A 24463-nucleotide genomic window follows, 5' to 3' on the forward strand; every position below is an offset into this window, starting at 1 on the left:
GTCCCTGCACCCCAGGGCTGTGCTGGGGCAGGGACTCTGCCGCCTGCCAGGGTCAGCGCTCAGCCTGCCCGGGGAGATCCCCATGGTGCTGTGGGGAGAAGTGTGGGTGGAAGGAGTGACCCCCACAATGACAGGGTCCTTCTGCTGTGGAGAGGGTGCTGTGTGGGTCAGGGCTGCTCACAGCTCCTTATCACCCCCGAAATATTTACAAGAGGTTTCAAGGAGAAAATCGAGACAAGGAGTATTATAAAGTCAGGGAACATCCCTGAGTCTTTGTTTTCAGTCTCCTCCGCTTGGGGAATGCGTGGGGATAAATGCAAAAGGAGTCCTTAATGTATAACAAATATTTGAGAACTGCAACTCTGTGATCAGTAGGTCTTCCAGAGAATCCTCTCATGCCTTCAGCCACTCTGCCTATGCAACAACAGTATCACTTTTCCTGGACATCTTACACTTAATCTGACCCGTCCTGTTTTCCAACCTGCAAACAGGAAGATGCCCCCAGGCAGTGCCCTGGGAACAGGCAGGATCTGTAGGGCCAGGGGGAGGGCACAGAGGGTGGGATGGGGTCTGTGAGCACTGACAGGGAAGAGACATGGACAGGGAAACACCTACCAGGGGGAGAATCTCCAGGCAGCAGGGAAGTGATCAGAAATGAGAGGAAACTAAACCCGGAATTGTTATGGGAGGGAGAACAGAGAAAAGTCCCTGTGATCCCCTGCAGTGCAGATCCCTCCTGTGAGCAGTCCCCTGGCCTCCTGTCCCACCCAGCAAAGCCTCTGCCCTCAGGGCCGGGGGCTCCAAGGCATGAAGCAGCTCCTGTGCAGCCAGAGCTCCAGTTCCTCTGCAGAGCACAGGGGCTGAGAGCAGCTGCCCGGCAATGGTGGTGTCTGGGAGGTGGCTGCACAGCTGGGGAAGGGTGACGCTGTCTGAGTGCCCGGCTGCCTCTGCCCTGGCCTCTCTCACACCCACCCTCACCGCATTGTCCTTCTTGCTCCCCTGCTCTGGGTCGCTGCTGTTGGGATCTTGTTCTTGCTCCCAGGCTCCCTGGGCATGGCAGTTTCAGCTGCAGAGTCACAGCCTCATCTTGTGGGTCCTTTCCTGCAGCTGTGTCCATGGGAACACGTGTCCCCGCTTTGCTCTGACCTGTGGGGTGTGGGCAATGCAGTCTGTGGGGCTGGGGAATGAGCTGAGTCTCCCTGAATCAAATGCCGTCTTGTCTGTCCCATTGAGGTTTTCGTTCCAAGCTGTGAGCTTCTCTTCACGATGCAGACCTGTCCCACAGCATCTGTGTATGTATGAAAGCACCATAGAAAAGCACAGAGATGCTGCTCTCAGCAGTGTCTGCTGGCTTTTCAGGGTAACATGGGAGTGTGATCAGGCTCCATCTCAGAAAGGTGTCTGCCCAGGGCAGCTGGAGCAAGACAGAGGGACAGAGCAGCTGCCCTCACTCTGCACTGATCCACAGGCATCCTCTGGTCTCACAGGACTCGCTCTGGTCAACCTGAGTGCACCAGAAATGCTGAGGGTTTCTGACACCCAAGAACACTTCCCAGGGTGGGAGGGCAGAAGGAGCTGTAGAAACACCAGACCTCTTAAACTCAGTTTCTCAGGCCTGGGGGTACAGATGCTGACAGTCCCTTCTGCACCAGGAGCGGTTCCAGCTGACACAGCTGAACCCCAGGACTGGCCCCTGCCCCCCCAATCACACAGGGTCAGGCTGACTGCTCAAGAGCCCCTGGGCAGAGACCCTGCTCTTCATTGCACACTCATCAAGCACCGACGAGGGCTCCAGCCAGGACGTTCTCCTGAAAACTAAAAGTGTCTCCTTGCGTGACGGGGTTTGAGGGTCTGTGAGTCTCATCTAAACCTTCACTATCTTTTCCTCCTATGACAGGTCCTCATGCTCACAGGCAGCAAATGTCCAACAGCAGCTCCATCACCCAGTTCCTCCTCCTGGCGTTCACAGACACACGGGAGCTGCAGCTCTTGCACTTCTGGCTCTTCCTGGGCATCTACCTGGCTGCCCTCCTGGGCAACGGCCTCATCATCACCACCATAGCCTGGGACCAGCACCTCCACACCCCCATGTACTTCTTCCTGCTCAACCTCGCCCTCCTTGACCTGGGATCCATCACCGCCGTTCTCCCCAAATCCATGGACAATTCCCTCCGGGACTCCAGCACAATTTCATACACAGGATGTGCTGCCCAACTCTTTTTTTATTTTTTCTGTGCTTCAGCAGAATATTTTCTTCTCACCATCATGTCCTACGACCGCTACGTTGCCATCTGCAAACCCCTGCACTACGGGACCCTCCTGGGCAGCAGAGCTTGTGTCCACATGGCAGCAGCTGCCTGGGCCGCTGGGTTTCTCAATGCTCTGCTGCACACGGCCAATACATTTTCACTGCCCCTGTGCAAGGGCAATGCCCTGGGCCAGTTCTTCTGTGAAATCCCCCAGATCCTCAAGCTCTCCTGCTCACACTCCTACCTTAGGGAAGTTTGGCTTCTAGTAGTCAGTGTCTGTTTAACTTTCGGCTGTTTTGTGTTCATTGTGCTGTCCTATGTGCAGATCTTCAGGGCCGTGCTGAGGATCCCCTCTGAGCAGGGACGGCACAAAGCCTTTTCCACCTGCCTCTCTCACCTGGCTGTGGTCTCTCTGTTTGTCAGCACTGGCGTGTTTGCCTACCTGAAGCCCCCCTCCATCTCCTCCCCATCCCTGGATCTGGTGGTGTCTGTTCTGTACTCAACGGTGCCTCCAGCAGTGAACCCCCTCATCTACAGCATGAGGAACCAGGAGCTCAAGGATGCCCTGAGGAAACTCATGGCTGGATTCTTTTCAAAGGCATTAAACTTCCCATCTTCTGCGTATCACTCATGACAAAACTCACGACAGGTCCAGTCTGTCTTTTTTATATTTTATAGTTATAGATGAATGTTTGAAGTTGGGGGAAATTTTGTTTGATTTTGCTTTTTCAACTGTGATGATATTGGCCATAAAGAAATGTTATTATTCATCACACTTCTAATTCTCTGTACACCTTTATAGTTCGAGTCACAGACCTTGTAAATGAGAAGTCGTGCTCTCTGTGTACTTAAACAAAATAAATGACCCTGCAGTGAATTGTTTGTCTGAGATCTTTCCACCTTTGTGAAGCTCAATATGAGGTGTCTGTGTGTGAAGATGGAGGAAACAGTCCCAGCAGAGCAGCTCTGCCAGGCAGCACCAGACTTGTTCTTTCCAGAATCCTTCTCTTTGCACTTCCCCACTCTCCTTCTCAGCCCTTGTGTTGGTGCAAGGCCTGAGCGCTCCAAAGGCTTGGTCACCGTCCTGTTGTGTGTCAGTGCTGTGGCCAGGACAGGCAATGGGCACTGCTGTGACAGAGCTGGCCTCAGAACAGCATCTCCATCAGCAAGGGCATCTCCTTAACACAGTGCCCAAAGGTTTGGATCTTCTTCCAGAGCTGTTTTAAAGAACATGCCTAAGGAATAGACTCACAAGACGGTCATTGCTTTGCTTGTTTCTCTGTGGGCTCAGTGTGATGAAATCAGGGTCCCAGTGTGGCTTTTGAGGGAGTCGGGCTGGTTGTTCAGGTGTTGCTTGTTGGTGGCCATCACCCACACACATGATGAATACAGCAGGGTCCATCTGAACACCCTCCATGGCCACCCAAGAGTTTGTGTGGGATGGGTCAGCGGCAGTGACCGTCATCAGCTGGGGCTGCCTCCCAGCCTGACCAGTACGGCCCCGCAGAGTCACCACAGCCCGGGCACCACAGCCCACTTGATCTATAGAGCAAAACCCCCAGCTCGGGGCTGTGGGGAGCGTGGGGACAGGGGGCAGGAATGGCAGCCAGGCCAGTGCAGGTGTGCTCTTCCTAGGGAAAGGCTTTGTGGGAGATGGGATGTCCCAGGAGAAGAGCAGGACACAGTGTGTGTGCAAGAGAGACATGCAAACAGTCTGTCATGCTGCCGGGTGCTAGCTTGGGGCTGTTGCCTCTTGCAGCCACCATTTTGATCACTGTCCTCTCACCACAGCTCAGAGAGCTTGTTCTTCCCCCCAGGGAAGGACAGCAGATGACTAGGTCAGAAGTCCAGGTGTGCACTGAGGGGACACTTGTGCACCCACACCCTGTGTGGGGTGAAGTGACCCCAAATAAGCACAAATGCCATCAGCTATTCCTGTGGGGGCCATGGAGGCCTGTGGGACAGTGTATCAAGGTCACTTCATGTTGAGAGTGACTTCTCCAAGAAACCACGTGAATGCAGCACTGGGATGCGCTTCCTTGAACTGAGGTGAGTGTGACCTCCGTGGGGACCTGATACAGCTCCACCACCCAGACCCAGCTGCTGCCCAGCTTTGTGACTGACGACGGCACCATCTCTGCTCACAGACATGTTAGGATTATTTCCTGCAACTCTTGCATATACTGTTTGCATTTTGGAGTCATTTGTCCCCTCCCTGTTCACATGGGCATCGCATGAGTGCATCAGTGCTCTCTACCCCAGTGTAGACAGGCACAAGGCATTCTTCACCTCTGCCTCTCACCAATGCCACTGTTTTCTACAGCACCCTCATCCTTGACTGGGGGATGCCCAGAACGGCCTTCCCGAGATAGTTCAACAAAGTCTTTTTTCAACACCATCCCCACATCCCTGCTCAATGCCCTCATCCACAACCTAAGGACCAGAAAGATTGGGTACAAATGAGGCATTGAGAAAAATGGTCAGGAAAGCTTTGAGGTGCACAGAGAACCCCTCCACATGTTGACCTGCTGCTCTCTTCTGAACAAGTCCAGAAGATCTGGACAGCATTTGCTGTATCCCAGAAACTCACCTGGAAGGTTGGGATATGGAGGAAAGGTTTGGTCTGGGAAGGGACAGACAGGTGCTGGTGGAACTGGCTGGTGTGACCGCGAGACATCTCTCAAGCACCTCAGAAAAGTCCTGGCTCTCAGGGAGGTTGCATGGTCCTCTGAGAAAGAAAATATCAAAAATGACTTATCATGGAATCATAGAATAATTGTGGTTGGAAGAGACCCTTAAGATCATCATTCCAACCATAACCTAAATCTGGCACTAAACCGTGTCCCTAAGAGCCCCATCTATCTGTCTTTTAAACACCTTCAGTGATGGTGACTCCACAACCTCGCTGGGCAGTCTGTTCTGTTGCTTCTAAACCCTTTTCCCCAAAGAATTTTTTCCTGATATCCAATCTAAACCTCCCCGTGTGCAACATGAGGCCATTTCCTCTTGTCCTATCACTTGCTACTTGGGAGAAGAGACCAACACCCACCATGATCAAACCTCCTTTCAGGCAGTTGTGGACAGCGACAAGGTCTCCCCTCAGCCTCCTTTTCTCAAGGCTGAAAAGTCCGAGCTCCCTGAACCGCTCCTCACAAGACTGGTGCTCCAGACCCTTCACCAGCCTTGTTGCCCTCCTCCGAACTCTCTCCAGCACCTCAATGTCTTCCTTGCCATGAGGGGCCTAAAACTGACCCCAGGATTCAAGGTGTGGCCTCATCAGTGCCAAGTACAAAGGGATGATCACTTCTCTAGTCCTGCTAAAGCTCGGATTGGATCAAGGCTTGAACACCTTGGTCTGACCCCGTTGGTGACAGGTTGGACTGCAGACTCCTGAGGTCCCTTCAACCTCAGTTCTCTTACGATCCCATGGTGATGTTGGGCTCTGTTTCTAACTGGAGCAGAGCAGACGATTCTGGGGCAGGATCCACCTGTGCTGCAGGTGACCATCTAAACCAACATCTCAGCCAGGGAACCAGCCAACACCTCAGTGTGACTCGCTCTGGGCAACGTGTGAGGAGTCCTGGGCAGGGAAGGTTTAGAGGGCATGGGGTGCTATGGAAGACACAAAATGATCTTGGCTTCTTGCTTGTCAGCTGATGTCAATGAAAATTAAAATAAGAAGAACTGAAGGCAAAGATCAAAAGCAAAGGAAGGTGTCAACATACTTCTTATTTATCTATGTATCTACCTATCTATCTATCTATCTACCTATCTATCTATCTATCTATCTATCTATCTATCTATCTATTTAAAAGCCTTTCTAGGAGGGTTACTTTTCTTTGAAAGAGTTTTCCAGAACTGGGCATGGATTTAGGACACAAATGTCTTCAGCTCCAGGGACACAAACACCTGGTGCCAGTGTAGATGCCCCAGGAACCCCTGCCCAGGCTCCACCTGCGTTGCAAGGTGCTCTGGTCTCCCCAGGTCCTGTGTGATAGAGGCCAATCCCAGGCCAGCACCTCAGGTACAGTGGGGCCCTAAAATGGCACTGGCTGTTCATGGTGACACAACTGACGACTGATGTCTGCCTGGAAAGGTGCACTTCTTTGTTGTTGGTTTTTTGGTTTTGTGGGTTTGTTGTGGGGCTCTGTTTGTTAGTTTTTCTGTGTGTGTTTTTTATGTTTGCTGTGGTTTTTTGGTTTTTTTGGTGTGTGTTTTTTTGGTGTGATTTCTGGTCTTGTTTTATTGTTTTTGTGGTTGTTTTTTTTTTGTTTGTTTGTTTGGTTTGTTTTTTTTTTTTTTTTTTTTTTTTTACTTAGTAAAAAAAACAAAGGAAAAAAGAAAAGCCACAAAAGTGAATTACGGGAAGTGTACTAAGGATAGGAGAAGATATACTGGTCTTCCCCTGTACTTCTATTACCAACACTCTATTATTTCATCTCCCTCATCTTTCAGGAGTTCCCACCTCTCCTGATTAAATGTCCATGTCAAAGGACAACTTTCCAGCACTGTCTGGACGTTTGCCCTTGCCAGTACTCTCAAGATTCTCCTCCACTTGCTCTTTGGTCATTCAGTTCCTCTCAACTGCCTGGTTTCTACTTCGAGCTTCAGGGAGTTACAAACTTCACCCGTTCTTCAGAGCTCTAATTAACATGGCAGTGAACACGTTCTTTGTGTTTATTTCTATCCTTTCCTATCTGTCTAAACCAGTTCTTGTGTGGATGTCCCTTGTGGATGGTGGACCTCATCAGATCCAGCTTACACACATAGCTGAGGAAAGTGTTTTACTGTTTATTAAACTGTGCAGTGTTTGCACAGGAGAGCAGGTGGAGCTGGTGCACAGGAGCTGCAGCATCTCCTGCAGAGCTCAGTGGAGAAGTCTGATGTGAGGAGAAGTGATGAAAGTCTCTGGTGGCCAATGAGGGAACCGGCAGACTGGGGGTGGGGGGTGAGGAGCGAGGAGCGAGGTTGTCCATACAGTGTCCAGCCTCAAGGGACTGTTCTCCTGCCTGTCCAGATGTCTTTGGGAGACCCTCGGGATCAATGTCCAGTGTAGAATGCTGCTGCCACTTCTTCTATACACTGAAAAATGACAGAAAACACCCTTGAAAGAAATAACCCTCCTTTATGAAATCTTTGAAATCTTCATCATTGAGTGTCCCATTGAAACCTCTCCAGTTAGTTCTACAGGTCTTGAACATTGGAATGAGATTACTGAAAGAAACACAGCTCGTTAAGGCTTTCTGAATTTTAATGAGCCCCATGGCGTATTTGGTGCTGAGCCCATGAACCTCAGATACCAAGCACAGACTGAAGAATCTGCTCAAGAAGTCCAAGTCAGAGAAAATTCCAAAGTACCTTGAAGCATTAATGGGCCCCACTGAGGGCTGTTACTGACAAATCCTCCCCGGGGACTCGTTAGAGCAGATAATTGGAGGCTGTGATTGCATCAGGCAAAGGCAAAGTGCAGCAGCTTTGATGCTGGGAAAACCCTTGGTTTGTTTGGTGAAGGACAATGGCCAAGCCTTGAGCCCCTGCCCCTAGGAAGGGAGATCCTGTCCCTCACGTGTGGCTCAGGGCTCTTCTTGGGGTGTGGGGAGTGTGATGCCCAGTGCAGGACAATGGTGTGACACTCCCTGGGGGTGCAAGGAGGCAATGGGTGCCATGGCCACTACAACCATGTGTCTTCTCTTAGGTTCACTGGCAGGGACATCAGTCACAGCTAAGAGGACAAAGACCTTGGCTCTTGTAGGGACATCCAGCCTTGACAGTGCCCTTGAAAATGTCCACCACAGTCCATCCTACACTGTCCCAGGCCTGTGGCTGTTTCCCCACAGGCTGCAGACACCCCATGTGCTTCCCCACCTAGTTCTCACCCCACTGTGTCCCCACCTGTGCTGCTGTCTCTCCATCCTCACCAGCTGTTCCTGGAAACACAAAGCCGTGGCTGATCCAGAGTCCTTCTGAATGATCACAGCACTGTGCTCAGAATGACATTTCTTTATCGTGAGCTCCACTCTGGGCCTCCAGAGCTGCAGTTTCTGATGGTTTTCCTTTCTCATGCTGTTTTCTTCTACCATCTTGTAAAGAGATTTTCAAGATTTCTGAAGCTACTACTACCCTTTCTTGTCATGGTTTTACCACAACCACCAACCAAGACCATCAGAGCTGCTCACATCCTGCTCCCAGTCCCCCAGTGGGATAAGGAAGAGAACTGAAAGGGAAGGGAGAAACTTGTGAGTTTAGAAAAAAAAAAAAAAAAAAAAAAAGAAAGAAATCAGTGAAAACACTACTACTAATAATATACTAAAATATACATAAAGTAAAACATATGATTCTCAGTGCAATCCCCCATGTAACTCCAGTTGTACGGAACAGACACCCCAAAAGAAGAGAGCACCCTGGTCCTGAACAGCTGATCCAGGCAAGAGAAAGTACAAGTGCAAAAGGCAGAGAGGCCCAACGGCCAACTGAAAAACAGAAAAACATCATAAAACTGAACTAACACTGAACTCCCAATAGAATGGAACTTCCAAACAGAGCCAACCAAAGTAGTCAGCAAACCAAAACTAACTGGTTGGAAAAGGCATCCCCAGCTTTATAGTGAGCATGACACCAATGGTAAAGAATAGCTGTATGTCAGTCAAGGTGCTGTCCTGTCTGTGCCCCCTCCTGCCAATTTGCACCTGCAGCTGGACTCCAGAGAAGTCCTTGGTTTCACTGACAATAGTCCAGGTAAATTAAATAGAAATAGATAAATTAAATTAAGAAAATATACTCAGTGCTATCCCCCGTGTAACTCCAGCCACACGGAACAGCCAGTCCTGCAGAAAGGAGCACCTTGGTCCTGAGCAGCCCATCCCAGCAAGAGAGAGCAAAAGGGCAACAGGCAGAAAGGCCCAAAGGCCAACTGCAGAATGGCAGAACGGCAAAGGGCTGAACTGACATCGAACTCCTGACAGAATGAAACTTGTGAATGGAACAACCAAACCAGCTGGAAAACCCAGAGTAACGGATGTAACAAGCTCTAAAAGCCGGCTCCAGCTTTAGACAGAGCATGACACTAACCATAGGGAATATTTCATTGATCAGCCTGCATGTCAATCCAGGTGCTGTCCTGTCTGTGTCCCCTCCTGCCAATTTGCATCTGCAGCTGGATGGCCAAAGAAGTCCTTGGTTTCCCTGACAACAACAAAGATCTCAGTGAGTTCTGACATTCATTTCATAGCAAATGGCAAACACTGTGAAGCTGCTAAAAGAAAAAAATGAACTCTATCCCAGGGAATAAACAGCGTTATCTCACTATTCTCCTAGTAAATCTAAACAAAAAACTGTACTGGATGTGAAGGAGAGAGGTTCAAAATGCATGAAGAAAATTAACTCAATTTCAGTAAAAACAGCACGTTTCCTCAGCCTCCCCTTCATGAGGTCAAGAAGTTTGGGTCTCTCAACATCTCCACATGTGACCCAGAATTTCTCTGGCCACATGGCAGCTCCTCCCCGTTCCTCCAGAATGGGGAACCTCACACTGGGACACACCGCTCCAGATGTGACCACACCAGTGCTGAGTCAAGATGGGCAATAACTGCCCTTGACTGGGTGGCCACGCTCCTCCCAGTGCTCATGGGCATATTCCTGTTTAGCAGCACTGAGAACTGGCTGAACATCCAGGCTCATAGGGTTGTGAGCAGTGGCACAAAGCTCAGCAGGAGCTACCATGAGGAGCACTGAAGGACGCCATATCTCTACCCAACATCTCCTCCCCTCTTGGGTCCCCTGGAACCATCGCAGTGATAATGGGAAGAGCACTGCCTGTATGGGGTGGAGGAGATGGGGTCTGGAACGAGGGTCCTGGGGCAGTTTCTCCAGGTTGTTCATGCAGCAACAAGTCAGGCTGGATATTTGGAGAGAGGAACTCTTACTAAGGGCCTCCAATGGGCATGGAGATGGTGTACGGTTTCCTGAATGCCTCCTTTTCTGGCGGAGATCACAGAGGCTGCCAGCCCTTTAGAGGACCCAGGACAGGCCTTGTCCTCCCTCTGGTCACAACTGGACCCCAGTTCTCAAGCTCAGACCCAGCTCAGGAGCCTTGTCTAGGTGTGACTTTTGGGGTAAGGTTGACAAGAGGGGTGCATAAATTTGTCTTCAGGACATGTGATGAGCACCAGGACTGAAGTACCAGAGCAAAATGATGTGGTTCCTGGGTGAATACTTTCTTCAGTGCAAATCCTGACACAGGGTCCCAGACTTGCTTTCCATGCCACCCTTCACAAGGGATGATGCACTAAGAGATGGCAAGTGGGGGACACCAATCCTTCTCCAGTTACTTCCCAGGCCTGGTGAAGCACCAGAACAGCAAGGACTTCTGACCCTGCACCCTAAACTCTGAATATTATCTTTGAGCAGCTGAACACCAGCATTTTTCTCTCTCTGGTGCTCCTGGCCCCTCCCCTGTGCTCCCCACAGCGCCCCAACCTGGCACTGATGCTCTGCAGAGCAGGTTGGCTGCAGAACCGTGGGGTGAGTCCACACCGGTTGTGCTGCTCAGTGAGGGACACGGATGCAGCTGGATGGGCTGCACTGTCACTGAGCTCTTTCCTGGGGGTCTAAAGGTCTCGAATGGGTTCAGAGCATTTCTTGGGACTCATTGGATTTTCCACTCATTTCTTTTCAACAATCCCTTCCTTGTCCTTCAAGTGCCTAGAGATTGGTGCAGGAAGACGTGGCACATCTTCTGCCATTCCCTCGGTTTCTCTCACTGTCATAGAGAGAAGAGCTCAGCCCTGCCCCTCCTGCTCCCCTGCTGAGGAACCTGCAGCCCCATGAGCTCTGCCCTCAGCCTCCTCTGCTCCAGCAGAGCGAACCCAGGGACTTCAGCCACTCCTCATACAGCTTCCCCACCAAACCCTCCACCAAATTTGCAGCCTCTTCTGGACAGTCTCCAGTAGCTTTATCTCCTGAGGTCAGCCCAGCGCAGAGCAGAGCGGGACAATGCACCCCCCCCGCCCGGCTGCCCTGCCCGGCTGGCCATGCTGTGCTGGATGCACCAGGACACGGGTCCCTCTTGGCTCCAGGGACACTGGTAGCTCTTGTTCAATCTCCTGTCGACCAGAACTCCCAGATCCCTCTCTGCAGAGTTGCTCTCCAGCATCTCGTCCCAAAGTCTGTATGTACCATAGGGACAAAGTACCTCTCTGAACTGGGGTGAGAAGTCTGGGCTAGAGAGATTAGTCCATGATGATTAGGGCAGATTTGATGGGGTGTCCAGTGCACAGGGACACAGCCCAGCCCCTGCTCTGCTGGTCCTGCAGGTCTCTGGCAGGAGGCCTGGCTGTGAGAGGACACTGCTGTGTGCCAGCCCTGCACACACACTGATGAGCTGAACAATGGTGTTTCATCTGTGGGTAACTTTCTTGGACATGTTCTTGGGAGAAGAACCTAGGGAGAAGAACCTTCAGGCCCTACCCATAGGAGATCACCTTTCTATCTGCAAACGCTGTTGTGAGGCCAGCTCTGTGACAGCAGTGCCCATTGCCTGTCCCTGCCTGCGCTCACAGCACTGACACACAGCAGGACGGGGACCAAGCTGCCAGAGCACTCAGGCCTTGCACCAACACAAGGGATGAGAAGGAGAGTGTGGGAGTGGAACCAAAACAGCTCTGGAAGAACAAGCACTGGTGCTCCCTGGCAGGGCTGCCATGCTGGACTCTTTTCCCTTCCACCCATGCGCACGGGAACTATCACTGCAGCTCCAGAAAGGTCTTGGAGAAAGAATGTCAGTGAAAATTATTGGTGAAGGATCCTTTATTTTGCTTAAACACAGAGAACACGATTCCACATTGCCACAGCCACTCACTGAGAAAAGAAAAGCAGGCAGTGAATTACAAAGGGAATAAAAATATTATCATAAAAAAACACAAACTCACAAGTAGAGACAAAAAATACTGCACACAGGATGAACCTGCAATAAGAATGTCTTCTTGTGTAGAAGACAGAGACAGTTTATAGGTTCAGAAGAAATCCAGTCATCAGTTTCCACAGGGCATCCTTGAGCTCCTGGTTCCTCATGCTGTAGATGAGGGGGTTCACTGCTGGAGGAACCACAGAGTACAGAACAGACACCAGCAGGTCCAGGGATGGGGAGGAGATGGAGGGGGGCTTCAGGTAGGCAAACATAACAGTGCTGACAAACAGGGAGACCACGGCCAGGTGAGGGAGGCAGGTGGAAAAGGCTTTGTGCTGTCCCTGCTCAGAGGGGATCCTCAGCACGGCCCTGAAGATCTGCACATAGGACAGCACAATGAACACAAAACACCCAAATCCTAACCAGACACTGACCACAAGAAGCCCAAGTTCCCTGAGGTAGGAGTGTGAGCAGGAGAGCTTGAGGATCTGGGGGATTTCACAGAAGAAGTGGCCCAGGGCATTGCCCTTGCACAGTGGCAGTGAAAATGTGTTGGCCGTGTGCAGCAGAGCATTGAGAAACCCAGTGGCCCAGGCAGCTGCTGCCATGTGGACACAAGCTCTGCTGCCCAGGAGGGTCCCGTAGTGCAGAGGTTTGCAGATGGCAACGTAGCGGTCGTAGGACATGATGGTGAGATAAACTTCTGCTGAAGCTAAAAAGAAAAACAGGAAGACTTTTGCAGCACACCCTGCATAGGAAATGACCCTGGTATCCCACAGAGAGTTGGTCATGAACTTGGGGACAGTGGTGGTGATGCAGCCCAGGTCGAGGAGGGCGAGGTTGAGCAGGAAGAAGTACATGGGGGTGTGGAGGTGCTGGTCCCAGGCTATGGTGGTGATGATAAGGACGTTGCCCAGCAGGGCAGCCAGGTAGATGCCCAGGAAGAGCCAGAAGGGCAAGAGCTGCAGCACAGGAGCAGCCCATGATGTCCCTTTCTCTGTCCCCTCTGGGCTCCCTCCAGGTGTCCCTGGGGCTCCAGGGCCACATCCTTTGAAACAACCTGAAGTAATCAGTTATGCTGATTCTCCCTCCTCTGTAGAGAGAGTTGTTGCCAGCATTGTATTTTTCCTATTAGAAAATGAATCGGTATGAAAATCATATTTTCTTGCCCCGTCATTAGACATGACACTGGGAATGTTACAGCAAAGGATCTACTTCCTGCAAACTGAGGGAGGAATATCTTCAGTTGAATGAATTTAGGCATTTTGTTCTGGTTTTATACTCCTAGGTCTAGAGAGACATTCATCAGTCTTTGGCCATCTCATGTCTGTGCTGTGAGGCAAAGCCTTTGCACACATGGGCTCTTGGGCACTTAGTACCAGGTTTCTTGTGGCAGGTCAGAGCTGGGCTGGTGCCACAGCTGGGGTGGTTCAGCCCAGATGTGAGGCAATGTCCTCAACCAGGGACCTGACTGGGCAGCTGGAGCTGTCAGTGCTGCAGACAGAGCTGTGACACGGGTGGAATGAACTGCCAGGCAGGGTGGCAGAAGTGAGTCCATCTGGTCTGCAAGGACAGCAGCCTCCAAGCACAGCAACAGTCCAGATCAGAACTCAGTCTAGACATCTAAGGCAATTCAAGGGCCCCATAATAAGCTGTTACTGCTTCAGGAACACTTAAAGGAGAAAGAAATACACTGTGTGGCCACTGATTAATTTTATCAGGGAAAGAAGTTATATTCCCGGTGTCTCTTGTCCTCCATCTTCACCAGTAAGTTCTCCCAGGCCTCTGTGACTTGAGACAGTAATCTGGAGGAGAACAACCAGCAGTGGATGGGGATCAAATCAGGGGTCACAGGAAGTAACACAACCCTTTCCAGTCTATGGGACAGCAGGGGCAGCATCCCAGGAGCTGAGACAGCAGGACGGTGTCACAGGGAGGCCAGGGAGCTCATGGAGACTGGGGGGACTCCCTGACCACTGGCAGCTCTCACACAGTGTGTGCACTTCTCAAAATGGCCAATGGGTGAGCAGGGGAACTAAGGGCTGTGCCCCAGAACATGTCCACTGGGACCCCATTTCTGGGTGTCTGGAAGAGAAGGTGACGGGGTTTACCCAGGGCCGGCTGTGTCTGTCCATCCTCTTTGCTTTCTGTGAAGAAAGGACAGGGTTTTGGATGTGGGCAGAGCAGTGATGGTCCGTAACCTGGAAGTCAGCAAGGCATTCAGCGTCATCCCCCACAATATCATGGTCTGTGTCAGTGTGTAAGTAGATGGGTGAAAACCATCTTGATGGCTGGGCTTGGAAAGTGCTGTATAAAGGGAGAAACTTTCCAATCACGAGGACAGTCAAGCACTGGAAGCAGTTTCCCAGGAGTGCGCACTCACTCTGTCCCAGAAAGTGACCAAGATGTGTTTGGATCAAGCCCTGAGTAATCTGGTCTGACCCTGCTTTGAGTAGGAGGTTGATCAAGACACCTCTTGAGGTCCTTTCGAGCTTGAATGACACTGTCCTTCCTTCCCCGTCATGTTCTGAAATTAGACAAGTCTCTCAGGTTCTCTTTGACTACAAGAATAATTCATATGAGGTGCCGGGCTGCTTTACACGTGTCCCCAAACAGTCCTGACCACAACTTTTGCATCCCTTTTCATTTGCCCCAACCCAGGGTCTTCATTTATGCTGTCCTAATACCCTTCTGGAAAGAACTTCCCACCTTGTTCATCCTTTCAGAACAGGTTGTTACTCAGAGGTGTCAGTATCCATGTAAGGAGTCTGCACATAGCCAGGCAGCAAAGCCACTGTTAGAGAAATGGAGATGAGGCTCTTGACCAGCTCCTTGAACCCAGATATCAGAACGACTTGCCTGCTGACATTCCCAGGAACACTTGAACTCTAAGTGCAGAGCATGTGAGTCCTGGTTGGCTATCCTGGCTTGTTTCCTGACCCATGTGGTGCTTCAGGTTTTGAAGAGAATCAAAACCAACTTTTTGACTGGGGTAGTTCCATTTTACATGTGTCACACAGAGCAGATGAAGGGAGCTCAGAGCTCCAATCTCTGCTGCACTATAAGGCTTGATACCCCATCCATAGGTACATATCTAAGTGGTTCAGACAAAGGGTGGTCTTGCAAAAGTCACCCTTTGTGTCCCCAGGTGCATGGTCACTGCTCATGTGCCTCTGCAGAGAGTGGCAGGGGTTGGATCCCTTTCTCAGGAGAAACTCTTTGCTGGAAAGACACAGCTACGGGGGTGACTCAACAAGGTTTTATTGCATTTCACTTGGTATCAGATTTGACATATTTGGTGTTTTTCTGTGATCACTCCTTCTGCACAGATGATCACAGAAAGACAACAGCTTCATAAGAGTTGGTTACAAAGGTCCTGTCATGAACAAGAAATCCCACCGTGAGATCTGGAGGTAATGAGGAAGATTATAACAAGCACCAGGCAAGGTTCTCGAGGCCTCTTCTGAAGAGCGGGAGGCCCTGAGCAGCAGTGACCGGCCATGTGTGGTGTGGGAGAGCGTCAGGGGATGTGGGGTAGAAAAGGGTGATGGCTGATGACTTCAGCAAATCCTTACAACCATGTCTGAGCCACAAGTGGAATGTGGTTGATGTCTGCGAGTGGAGGGGGAATAGGAGGAAGATTTTGGGGGAGTTATATAAGGAAGGAAGGTATGCTTCTCTTGGACTAGTCATATATAACAGTGCCATTTGCATGCTGTGGGCATGGCTGTGCCTGGGAGATGGGGAATGGCTGCTGCTGGGGTGTTTGTGCTCAGTCATGGCCCATGAGCTGACCCTGCTCTGCTCCTCTCTTACACTGCCCACACTTGGATGGACCTCAGGAATCATCCATGAGCTTGAAGGAAGCACCAACATCTTGGAGCGTTGGCCCATTACTGGTGGACAAGAGTGAACGGTTTGTGAGACACATGGGAGTGCAGGAAGAGAGTGGTCTACGTGTAGCAGTAACTGTGTTAAAGAAGAAGACCTCAAGACCATGGGCTGGTCATGCTAATGTGGAATAGACTAATTTTTCTTTTTATTTTAGGGCAGCAGCAGAAGGAACGTGTGCATTTCAGTGCTAGGGCATGGATCCAAATTGAGGAGTCGAGCAAGTTTGGGACTTGGACAGCTCAGGTGATTGGTGACCATTGCCAGGTTTGTGAAAGAAGCTGAATGGGTTTGGGGGACGTCATAGGCCTTGCCAAGTCCTCAGAAAACCAGAGCCTTGTGGTTAAAGCAAGAGCACTTGGCACCAAACCCACCCCCAAAACAGAAATACCCTCCCAGTGACCACAGGCAGAGCCTGAGAAATGTAAGAGTGAAAGGGTCTCCTTTGTCTGGTCCTGGGGTGAGGACTTGGCCATTCTGATGATGAACAAACATGAAGGGCTGACAGGGCACCAGAGCCACCTCCACATCACCTTTACCACCTCTGACCATTGTCTCCAGGCTTCTCCTTGTCCAGCCTCCAGGGACAGGGACTGCTTGTGTCAGTGATGGCCCTCCCTGGGCTCCCAAACACCCTCAGAACATGGGGTTGGGTTCCATCTTTTACTTTGTTAGAGGTTTGTTCAATCTTTCAGTAGCTGCAGTTCAGGATCATGGCAGCAGAGGGCTCATTAACATCCAAAATGCTCTTACAAGCCAAGGCTCTGTGCAGCACTCTCCAAAAGTCTTAAAGTCTGGTGTGGATGATTTCAGAGATTTCTGAACTGTAGCCAAACAGTGAGCATTTCCATAATAAATAGTAATAAATGCAAATATCTTATATTTCCGTCACCCTCCCAAAGACCTCATTTCCAGAACAGCTGATATCAACAGTCTCCAATAAATATTGGTCTAAAGAATCTCCTGATAAAGACTGAATATGTCAGAGAAGTGGGTGCCTAAATCACCACTTGAGCGAGGAGACGGGCCAGGACACCTCAAGAGGAATCACACAACTCTGGACCTAGAGGTGGGTGTTCCTGGGAATCTCAGGTGCCACAGCACAGGGATACTTGTGTTCGGGGAGCTGGCCAAGTGACCCATCTCCTGTTCTGTAATGGTGTCTGAGTTTGCTCAGGTCACCCCTGACTTGAGCCCCGTCCACTGTTGGGTGTTCTCCAGACTCCTGCCTTCAGGAACAAAGGCCCAGGAGACTTTTCTGGTGAAGATGGAGGCAAAGAAGCCATGAAGAACCTCAGTCCTGTCTGATTCTACTCTTACAAAGTTCAGCAGCAGGCCCACATTCACCCTGACTATTCTTTTACTGCAAATGAAGCCAAGACAGCTCATCTTGCTGTCATCACCGTCCCCCTGAGGTATCAAGTCATGGGGAGCTTTGGCATCATCCCCACATCCATGAACAAGCTTTCTAAATTCTTCCTTTGCAGCTCCCCCTGCTTCCACCTCCTGTGTGCTGCCTTTGTGCCCTTGAGCTCCATCAGTTCAGACAAGCAACCTCACGAAATAAATGTTTCTATTCTTGGGAATTTTCATCGGAAGTTCTTGTCCTTGGAGCAGACTGTTCTCTAAGGCTTGTCAGATTTGCTGAGCTCCTTCATTCTTCTGAGATGCTTCCCATGGAACCACCTGTATCAGCCCCCAGTATGTCAAAGTCTTCTGCTCTGGAACCCACCAGCCTGTGCTCTGCTGCTGTCCTTCCTCCCTCCCCTCTGGTGCCTGGGACCCCACTCTGTCCTGGTCATGACAGCCAAGGTGGACACTGACGTTCACATCCCTCACCAGCTCTCCCTTGTTTCCCAGTTCCAGATCCAGGTGAGCACCACCCTTGTTGCCCACCAAGTAGACATGGTAAGAAGTTGACCCAAGATCCTTTGAACTGTTGGCACCTGTAGCTTTGCATGGCCAGTGAATGTCAGAACAATTGCAGTTCCCCATAGGAACCTGCTCATTGACTGGAGACCTCTTCAGGTTGCTGACAGAAGATTTTTTCCACTGCTTCTCCATGATCAAGTAGTTTGTAACACCCAACGCACTGTCACCCTGTACCGGGTTTACATGGCAAAGTCCTGGAACTGGGGTGAGTGTGGGTGTGCTACAGTTGTCACCTCTCTGAGAAGACAACAGGAGTCTGACCAACATCAGACATAGTGGATTTCAGCTGCTCCAAGACGGACCCACTCCTTCCAAATCTGAGCCACTCAGTGATGCCGGCAGCACCTCTGGGATATTGTATTTGAGAAAGGGTGAAAAACGCTGCACAACAGCAGGTGGGAGAGAGGAGGGAGGAGATGTGAGAGAGAAGCACTGCAGACACCAAGGTCATGTCCCATAGCACCCAAGCAGGTCCCTCAGCAGGCCAGAGCTTGCTCTCCTGAAATCCTACTCTTGGCCTTATGATCATCTCCCAGGAGCCTCAACTCCACTTTCCCATCCCTGACTGTCCCATCCTGACCAACTCTTTCTGGTTTGCAAGTGTTAAGTCCCACAGGGCATCTCACCCCACTGACTCCTCAGTCACCTGTGTCAGGAAGATGTTGTCAATGAGCTCCAACCCCTCCTGGATGGCTGGTGCCTTGCAGATATTGGGATATCTTAGGTCAGCCATGAGGACACTGCCCTGGAAACAGGAGGCTTCTTTCATTTGTCTGAAGGAGGCCTCATCTAATTCCTCTTCCTGATCAGTGAACCTGTACTTGATGTCCAGTCACCACAACACTGCCCATGTTGTTCTGCCCTCTCCTGCTGACTCCTCAACCTTCAGCTGACATTGTCTGTCCCCAGGCAGAGCTCCACACATTCCTGCTGCTCTCCCACATGAAGGGAAACTATCCCTTTGACTCCAGACCGCTGCCATTATGAACACCAGACCCCCAAGCCCCCAGAGTTTCTCTAGGAGGTGGTATTCGTAGCGTCCTGTAACTCCTCATGCTGTTCAGTTGTGAGAGACATCCTTATCAGGATAAACGACCTGTGTACAAACATTAAAAGCTGAGCAAATAGAGCTTCAGTCAAGGGAGAGTCCAGACCTTGAGAAAATCTATGATATGCCCAACAGAAAACTATTCCTTTGTACAAGGAAAAATAAGCTGTGATGTATCAGGGTGGGACAATAACCCCGTCCATCAGGACAGAGAAGGACCCAACACGCTGAGCAGTGACCCTGAGGAGAAGGGCCTGGGCACTCCAAGGTCCCCACACCAGCCCGTGGTGCACGCTCACCAGGAACAAGGCAGCTGCACACGGGGCTGCATGAGGAGCAGCGTGGGGACCCAGACACCTGGAGTTCTCATCCCATTCGGTTCAGCACTGGTGTGACCCCACACACACGGGGGTGTGCCAGTGTGCGGCTTCCCAGTCTGGAGAAGCAGGGAGGAACTGGAGAGTGCAGGGCTCTGCCAAGGCAGGTTCAGCACCTTGTGCACATGGTGTGGGATGCTGAGGGACCTGGGCTGGTTTGGCCCAGCAGCGCTGGGGAGGCTGCAGCAGTGCAGGAGTAGCCTGAGAGTGCTTGAAGGGTGGTTTCAGAGGTGGTGGAGGTTTTCTGCATAGTGGGAAAGAGCATGAGAAAGAAATAACGGCCCAAAGTGCAGCTGGGGAGGTCCAGGCTGGACATGAGCAGCAAGGAATGTGACTGGAAGGGCAGTGCTGTGGTGGAGCAGGTCAGCAGAGGGAGTCTGCATCAGCCCAAGGCTTTGTGCTCCAAGGAACAGCTGGGGAGGATGCAGAGATCTCAGCAAAGGAAGGAAGATGCTCAGACAAGTGCAAGGTGGGGCAGCAGGGGGGATGTCTGCAGCCTGCAGGGAAAGAGGTGCAGGGGATGCCACAGCACAGGACAGGCTGTGGTGGAGATGACCAAGAGATGTAAAGAGGCTGAAAGGCCCACCAGACATGAGCTCCTTCTCCCCTTGGCTATGGCTGTTGTCTGCACCTCTGATGCCTGTGAGGAGACACCTTGTCCTTCCAGCACAGGGGCCTCATGGCCTCCTTGTCCCCAGCCAGGACCCTGGGAGGTGTGGGACCATAGTCCTGCCCTTGGCCTTGCACAGCCCCACATCACACTGTCCAGGAAGGGCCCTGGGCAACGTGGGAGGGACAGGATCTGTCTTCCCAGGGCTGGGGCTCAGGGCGTGGCCCTTTGGTTAATGAAACACATTCAGGTTTATTCAGCATCAGAGCCACCTTTCACTTCGTTACCCTTTGTTCTGCTTCAAGTTTTCTGTCCCAGCTGCACTGGGGATGGTTTCTCAGCTGTGTCCCTCAGTGGGATTCATTAACGTTACAAGAAACTTTGAAGTTTAGATCTGAGTTTGACTTCTTCAATTTGCCCTCAGGATCTGAGGTTCATGGACTCAGCACCAAAGCCATCATTAAAGCACCTTGGGCTGCTCCTGTGCTGCTGAGCTGGGCTGGGCTCCTGGGACACAGGGAGCTCCTGGCAAGCGGCAGCGCTGCAGAGAGACAGCTCTGCCCAGGAGCAGCTCCTCTGCACACGCAGCAGGGCTGAGGGCTCTGCCTGGGGATCTCAGGGAGACGAGCAAGGCAGAGCGAGATTAAAGGTGGTCAGGATTGGGAGGATGACTGAGAGCTCACTGGAGGAGAAACCTTTGCAGCCCTTGCCATGGTAAGTCTCTGGGTGCAGGGCAATGCAGCTGTAGCTCCTGGAGGCATCTCCTAAAACTGGCACAGGCACAGCTGATGGAATCTGTAAGGACGGGAATCTTTTTCAGCAACTTAGAAAATCTGAGAAGCAAGTTGTGCACCCAGGGGTGCCCAGGGCTGTCCTGCAGAGCAGGGTCCCTGCACCCCAGGGCTGTGCTGGGGCAGGGACTCTGCCGCCTGCCAGGGTCAGTGCTCAGCCTGCCCGGGGAGATAACAACAATACTGAGGGGAGAAAATGTGGGTGAAAGGAGCAAACCCTATAGGGCAGGAAACGTGTTTCTGCTGTGGAGAGGTTGCTGTGTGGGTCAGGGCTGCTCACAGATCGAGATCAACCCCAGCATTTTTCCAAGGGGGCGACTCAAGGACAAGATCAATGCAATGATTACCAGACAGATAAGGAGCTTTCCTGAGCCTGTCTTTTCAGTTTCCTATCCCAAGGGGTGGGGGGTGCAGGAAAGGATAAAATAACAATGAGTTCTCATGCTTAAACAAGTCACTGAGTGTCCTGAACTGCAACTCTGAGTGATCAGCACATCTGCCAGAAGGCTCATAACATCCCTTCACCACCCCTCTGCCTGTGCACAGCACCTGCATCACCTTTGCTGGACCCCTCATCCTTAGTCTGACCTGTCCTGTTTTCCAACCTGCAAACAGGAAGATGCCCCCAGGCAGTGCCCTGGGAACAGGCAGGATCTGTAGGGCCAGGGGGAGGGCACAGAGGGTGGGATGGGGTCTGTGAGCACTGACAGGGAAGAGACATGGACAGGGAAACACCTCCCAGGGGGAGAATCTCCAGGCAGCAGGGAAATGATCAGAAATGAGAGGAAACTGAACCCGGAATTGTTATGGGAGGGAGAACAGAGAAAAGTCCCTGTGATCCCCTGCAGTGCAGATCCCTCCTGTGAGCAGCCCCCTGGCCTCCTGTCCCACCCAGCAAAGCCTCTGCCCTCAGGGCCGGGGGCTCCAAGGCATGGAGCAGCTCCTGTGCAGCCAGAGCTCCAGTTCCTCTGCAGAGCACAGGGGCTGAGAGCAGCTGCCCGGCAATGTTGGTGTCTGGGAGGTGGCTGCACAGCTGGGGAAGGGTGACGCTGTCTGAGTGCCCGGCTGCCTCTGCCCTGGCCTCTCTCACACCCACCCTCACCGCATTGTCCTTCTTGCTCCCCTGCTCTGGGTCACTGCTGTTGGGATCTTGTTCTTGCTCTCAGGCTCTCTGGGGATGGCAGTTTCAGCTGCAGAGTCACAGCCTCATCTTGTGGGTCCTTTCCTGCAGGTGTGTCCATGGGAACACGTGTCCCAGCTTTGCTCTGACCTGTGGCTGTGGGCAATGCACTCTGTGGACATGGGGAATGAGCTGAGTCTCCCTGAATCAAATGCCATCATTAGAACTCCCGCGTGTTTCATTGAGGTTTCCTTCCAAGAAGTGACCTTTTGTCCAGGATTCAAACCTGTCCAACAGCCTCTGTGTGTTATCTGAAAGACCCATGGAGAAGCACAGAGATGCTGCAACAGAGAAAATGCTGTTGGGTTTGTGAAATGAGCTGTGTGTGTCCTGGGCCAAACGTGGATGCTGAGACCTTAGGAAAGGGTGAGACTTGTTTTGGTTCCATCCGACGAAGCTGAACCCCAGAACGGGCTCCAGCCCCACCCCGTTCCCATGCCCCGCACTGCAGAGCAGGGCTGACTCCTCGGCAGCCAGCGGGCACAGGCCCTGCTCCTCACGGCACCTCCAGCCAGCACCGCCCAGGGCTCAGACACGGAGCTGGAGGAAGGTCTGGGAAAGGACAAGGGGGTGTGGAACAGTGGGAGTGTATGTGATGGCTTTGATTTCACTTATAGAAAACTCCTTTATTTGTCACTGTCTTTACTTTTTGTTACAGTGCCCTATGTCCAGTGGCTACAAATGTCCAACAGCAGCTCCATCACCCAGTTCCTCCTCCTGGCGTTCACAGACACACGGGAGCTGCAGCTCTTGCACTTCTGGCTCTTCCTGGGCATCTACCTGGCTGCCCTCCTGGGCAACGGCCTCATCATCACCACCATAGCCTGGGACCAGCACCTCCACACCCCCATGTACTTCTTCCTGCTCAACCTCGCCCTCCTCGACCTGGGCTGCATCTCCACCACTGTGCCCAGCTCTATAGCCAATTCCCTCTGGGACACCAGGGCCATTTCCTATGCAGGATGTGCTGCCCAGGTTTTTTTTTTCTTTTTCTGTGCTACAGCAGAGTATTCTCTTCTCACGATCATGTCCTACGACCGCTACGTTGCCATCTGCAAACCCCTGCACTACGGGACCCTCCTGGGCAGCAGAGCTTGTGTCCACATGGCAGCAGCCGCCTGGGCCACTGGGTTTCTCAATGCTCTGCTGCACACGGCCAATACATTTTCACTGCCCCTGTGCAAGGGCAATGCCCTGGACCAGTTCTTCTGTGAAATCCCCCAGATCCTCAAGCTCTCCTGCTCACACTCCTACCTCAGGGAACTTGGACTTCTTGTGTTTAGTCTGTTAATTGGTTTTGGCTGTTTTGTGTTCATCATGTTGTCCTATGTGCAGATCTTCAGGGCCGTGCTGAGGATCCCCTCTGAGCAGGGACGGCACAAAGCCTTTTCCACCTGCCTCCCTCACTTGGCCGTGGTCTCCCTGTTCATTGGCACTGGCACTTTTGCCTCCTTGAAGCCCCCCTCCATCTACTGCCCATCGCCAGACCTGGTTATGGCAGTTTTGTACTCTGTGGTGCCTCCAGCAGTGAATCCCCTCATCTACAGCATGAGGAACCAGGATCTTAAGAATGCTGTAGGGAAATTGGTAGCTTATTCTTTTCAGAAGCAATGAATTACCTATAATCTTCAGGAGAGCATTTAAAGTGTGACTCATTGAAGACTCAGTCTGTCTTTTATTTTCTGGTGGTGGTGTTGTTGGCTTTTACATTGTGTTAATATTGTAATTCACCGTAGAATTCACTGCCTGCCAAGTGATTATGTCAATGAGAAGCCATGCTCTCTTTATGTTTAAACAAAATAAAGAGACCTGCAGCAAACATTTTATTTTCCTGAGACCCTTCTTCCAAGGCAATCTTGGAGCTGCAGGGACAGTTCCTGTGTGTATGGGTAGAATGGAAGAGTCCAGCATGGCAGCACAATCAGGAGCTACCAGTGCTTGGTCTTCCAGATTTCGTTCTTTCTACTCCCCCACTCTCCTTCTCATCCCTTGTGTTGGTGCAAGGCCTGAGTGCTCTGGCAGCTTGGTCCCCGTCCTGCTGTGTGTCAGTGCTGTGAGCGCAGGCAGGGACAGGCAATGGGCACTGCTCTGACAGAACTGGTCTTTGTAAAAGTACTTCTATAAAGAACAGTGATCTTCTTAGGGCAGCGTCAGAAGACTTTGGACTTCTTCAAGCTTCTTTCAAGAACTTGCGCAAGAAAGCAGCGTGCAGGTTGAAACACCATTTTGCAACTGAACAGTGTGTGTGTGCAGGGCTGGCACACAGCAGTGTCCTCTCACAGCCAGGCCTCCTGCCAGAGACCTGCAGGACCAGCAGAGCAGGGGCTGGGCTGTGCCCCTGTGCACTGGACACCCCATGGAAGGAGCCTCCGGTCAATCACCAGGGACTGGTCCCCCACAACCACCATTTCCAGCACTGACCTCTCACTGTTCTTCCCTCCATGGATGGACACTCAATGAATAGTTGAGCAGTCCATGTTT

General features: G+C 51.5%; 1 protein-coding gene across 1 annotated transcript; it reads left to right on the forward strand.

Annotated features, from left to right (window-relative positions):
• Window positions 1-22663: 22663 nt before the first annotated feature.
• LOC136115722 (olfactory receptor 14J1-like) lies at window positions 22664-23596 on the forward strand. Its single transcript, XM_065861932.1, has one exon. The coding sequence runs from the start codon at window positions 22664-22666 to the stop codon at window positions 23594-23596; it is 933 nt and encodes a 310-aa protein (XP_065718004.1).
• The last annotated feature ends 867 nt before the right edge of the window (window positions 23597-24463 follow it).

The sequence above is a fragment of the Patagioenas fasciata genome, chromosome W, assembly GCF_037038585.1.
Source record: "Patagioenas fasciata isolate bPatFas1 chromosome W, bPatFas1.hap1, whole genome shotgun sequence".
Classification (NCBI taxonomy): Eukaryota; Metazoa; Chordata; class Aves; order Columbiformes; family Columbidae; genus Patagioenas; species Patagioenas fasciata.

What these genes read in the sequence shown, in the direction of transcription:
- LOC136115722 (XM_065861932.1), top strand. Translation starts at nt 22,664, where the DNA reads ATGTCCAACAGCAGCTCCATCACCCAGTTCCTCCTCCTGGCGTTCACA.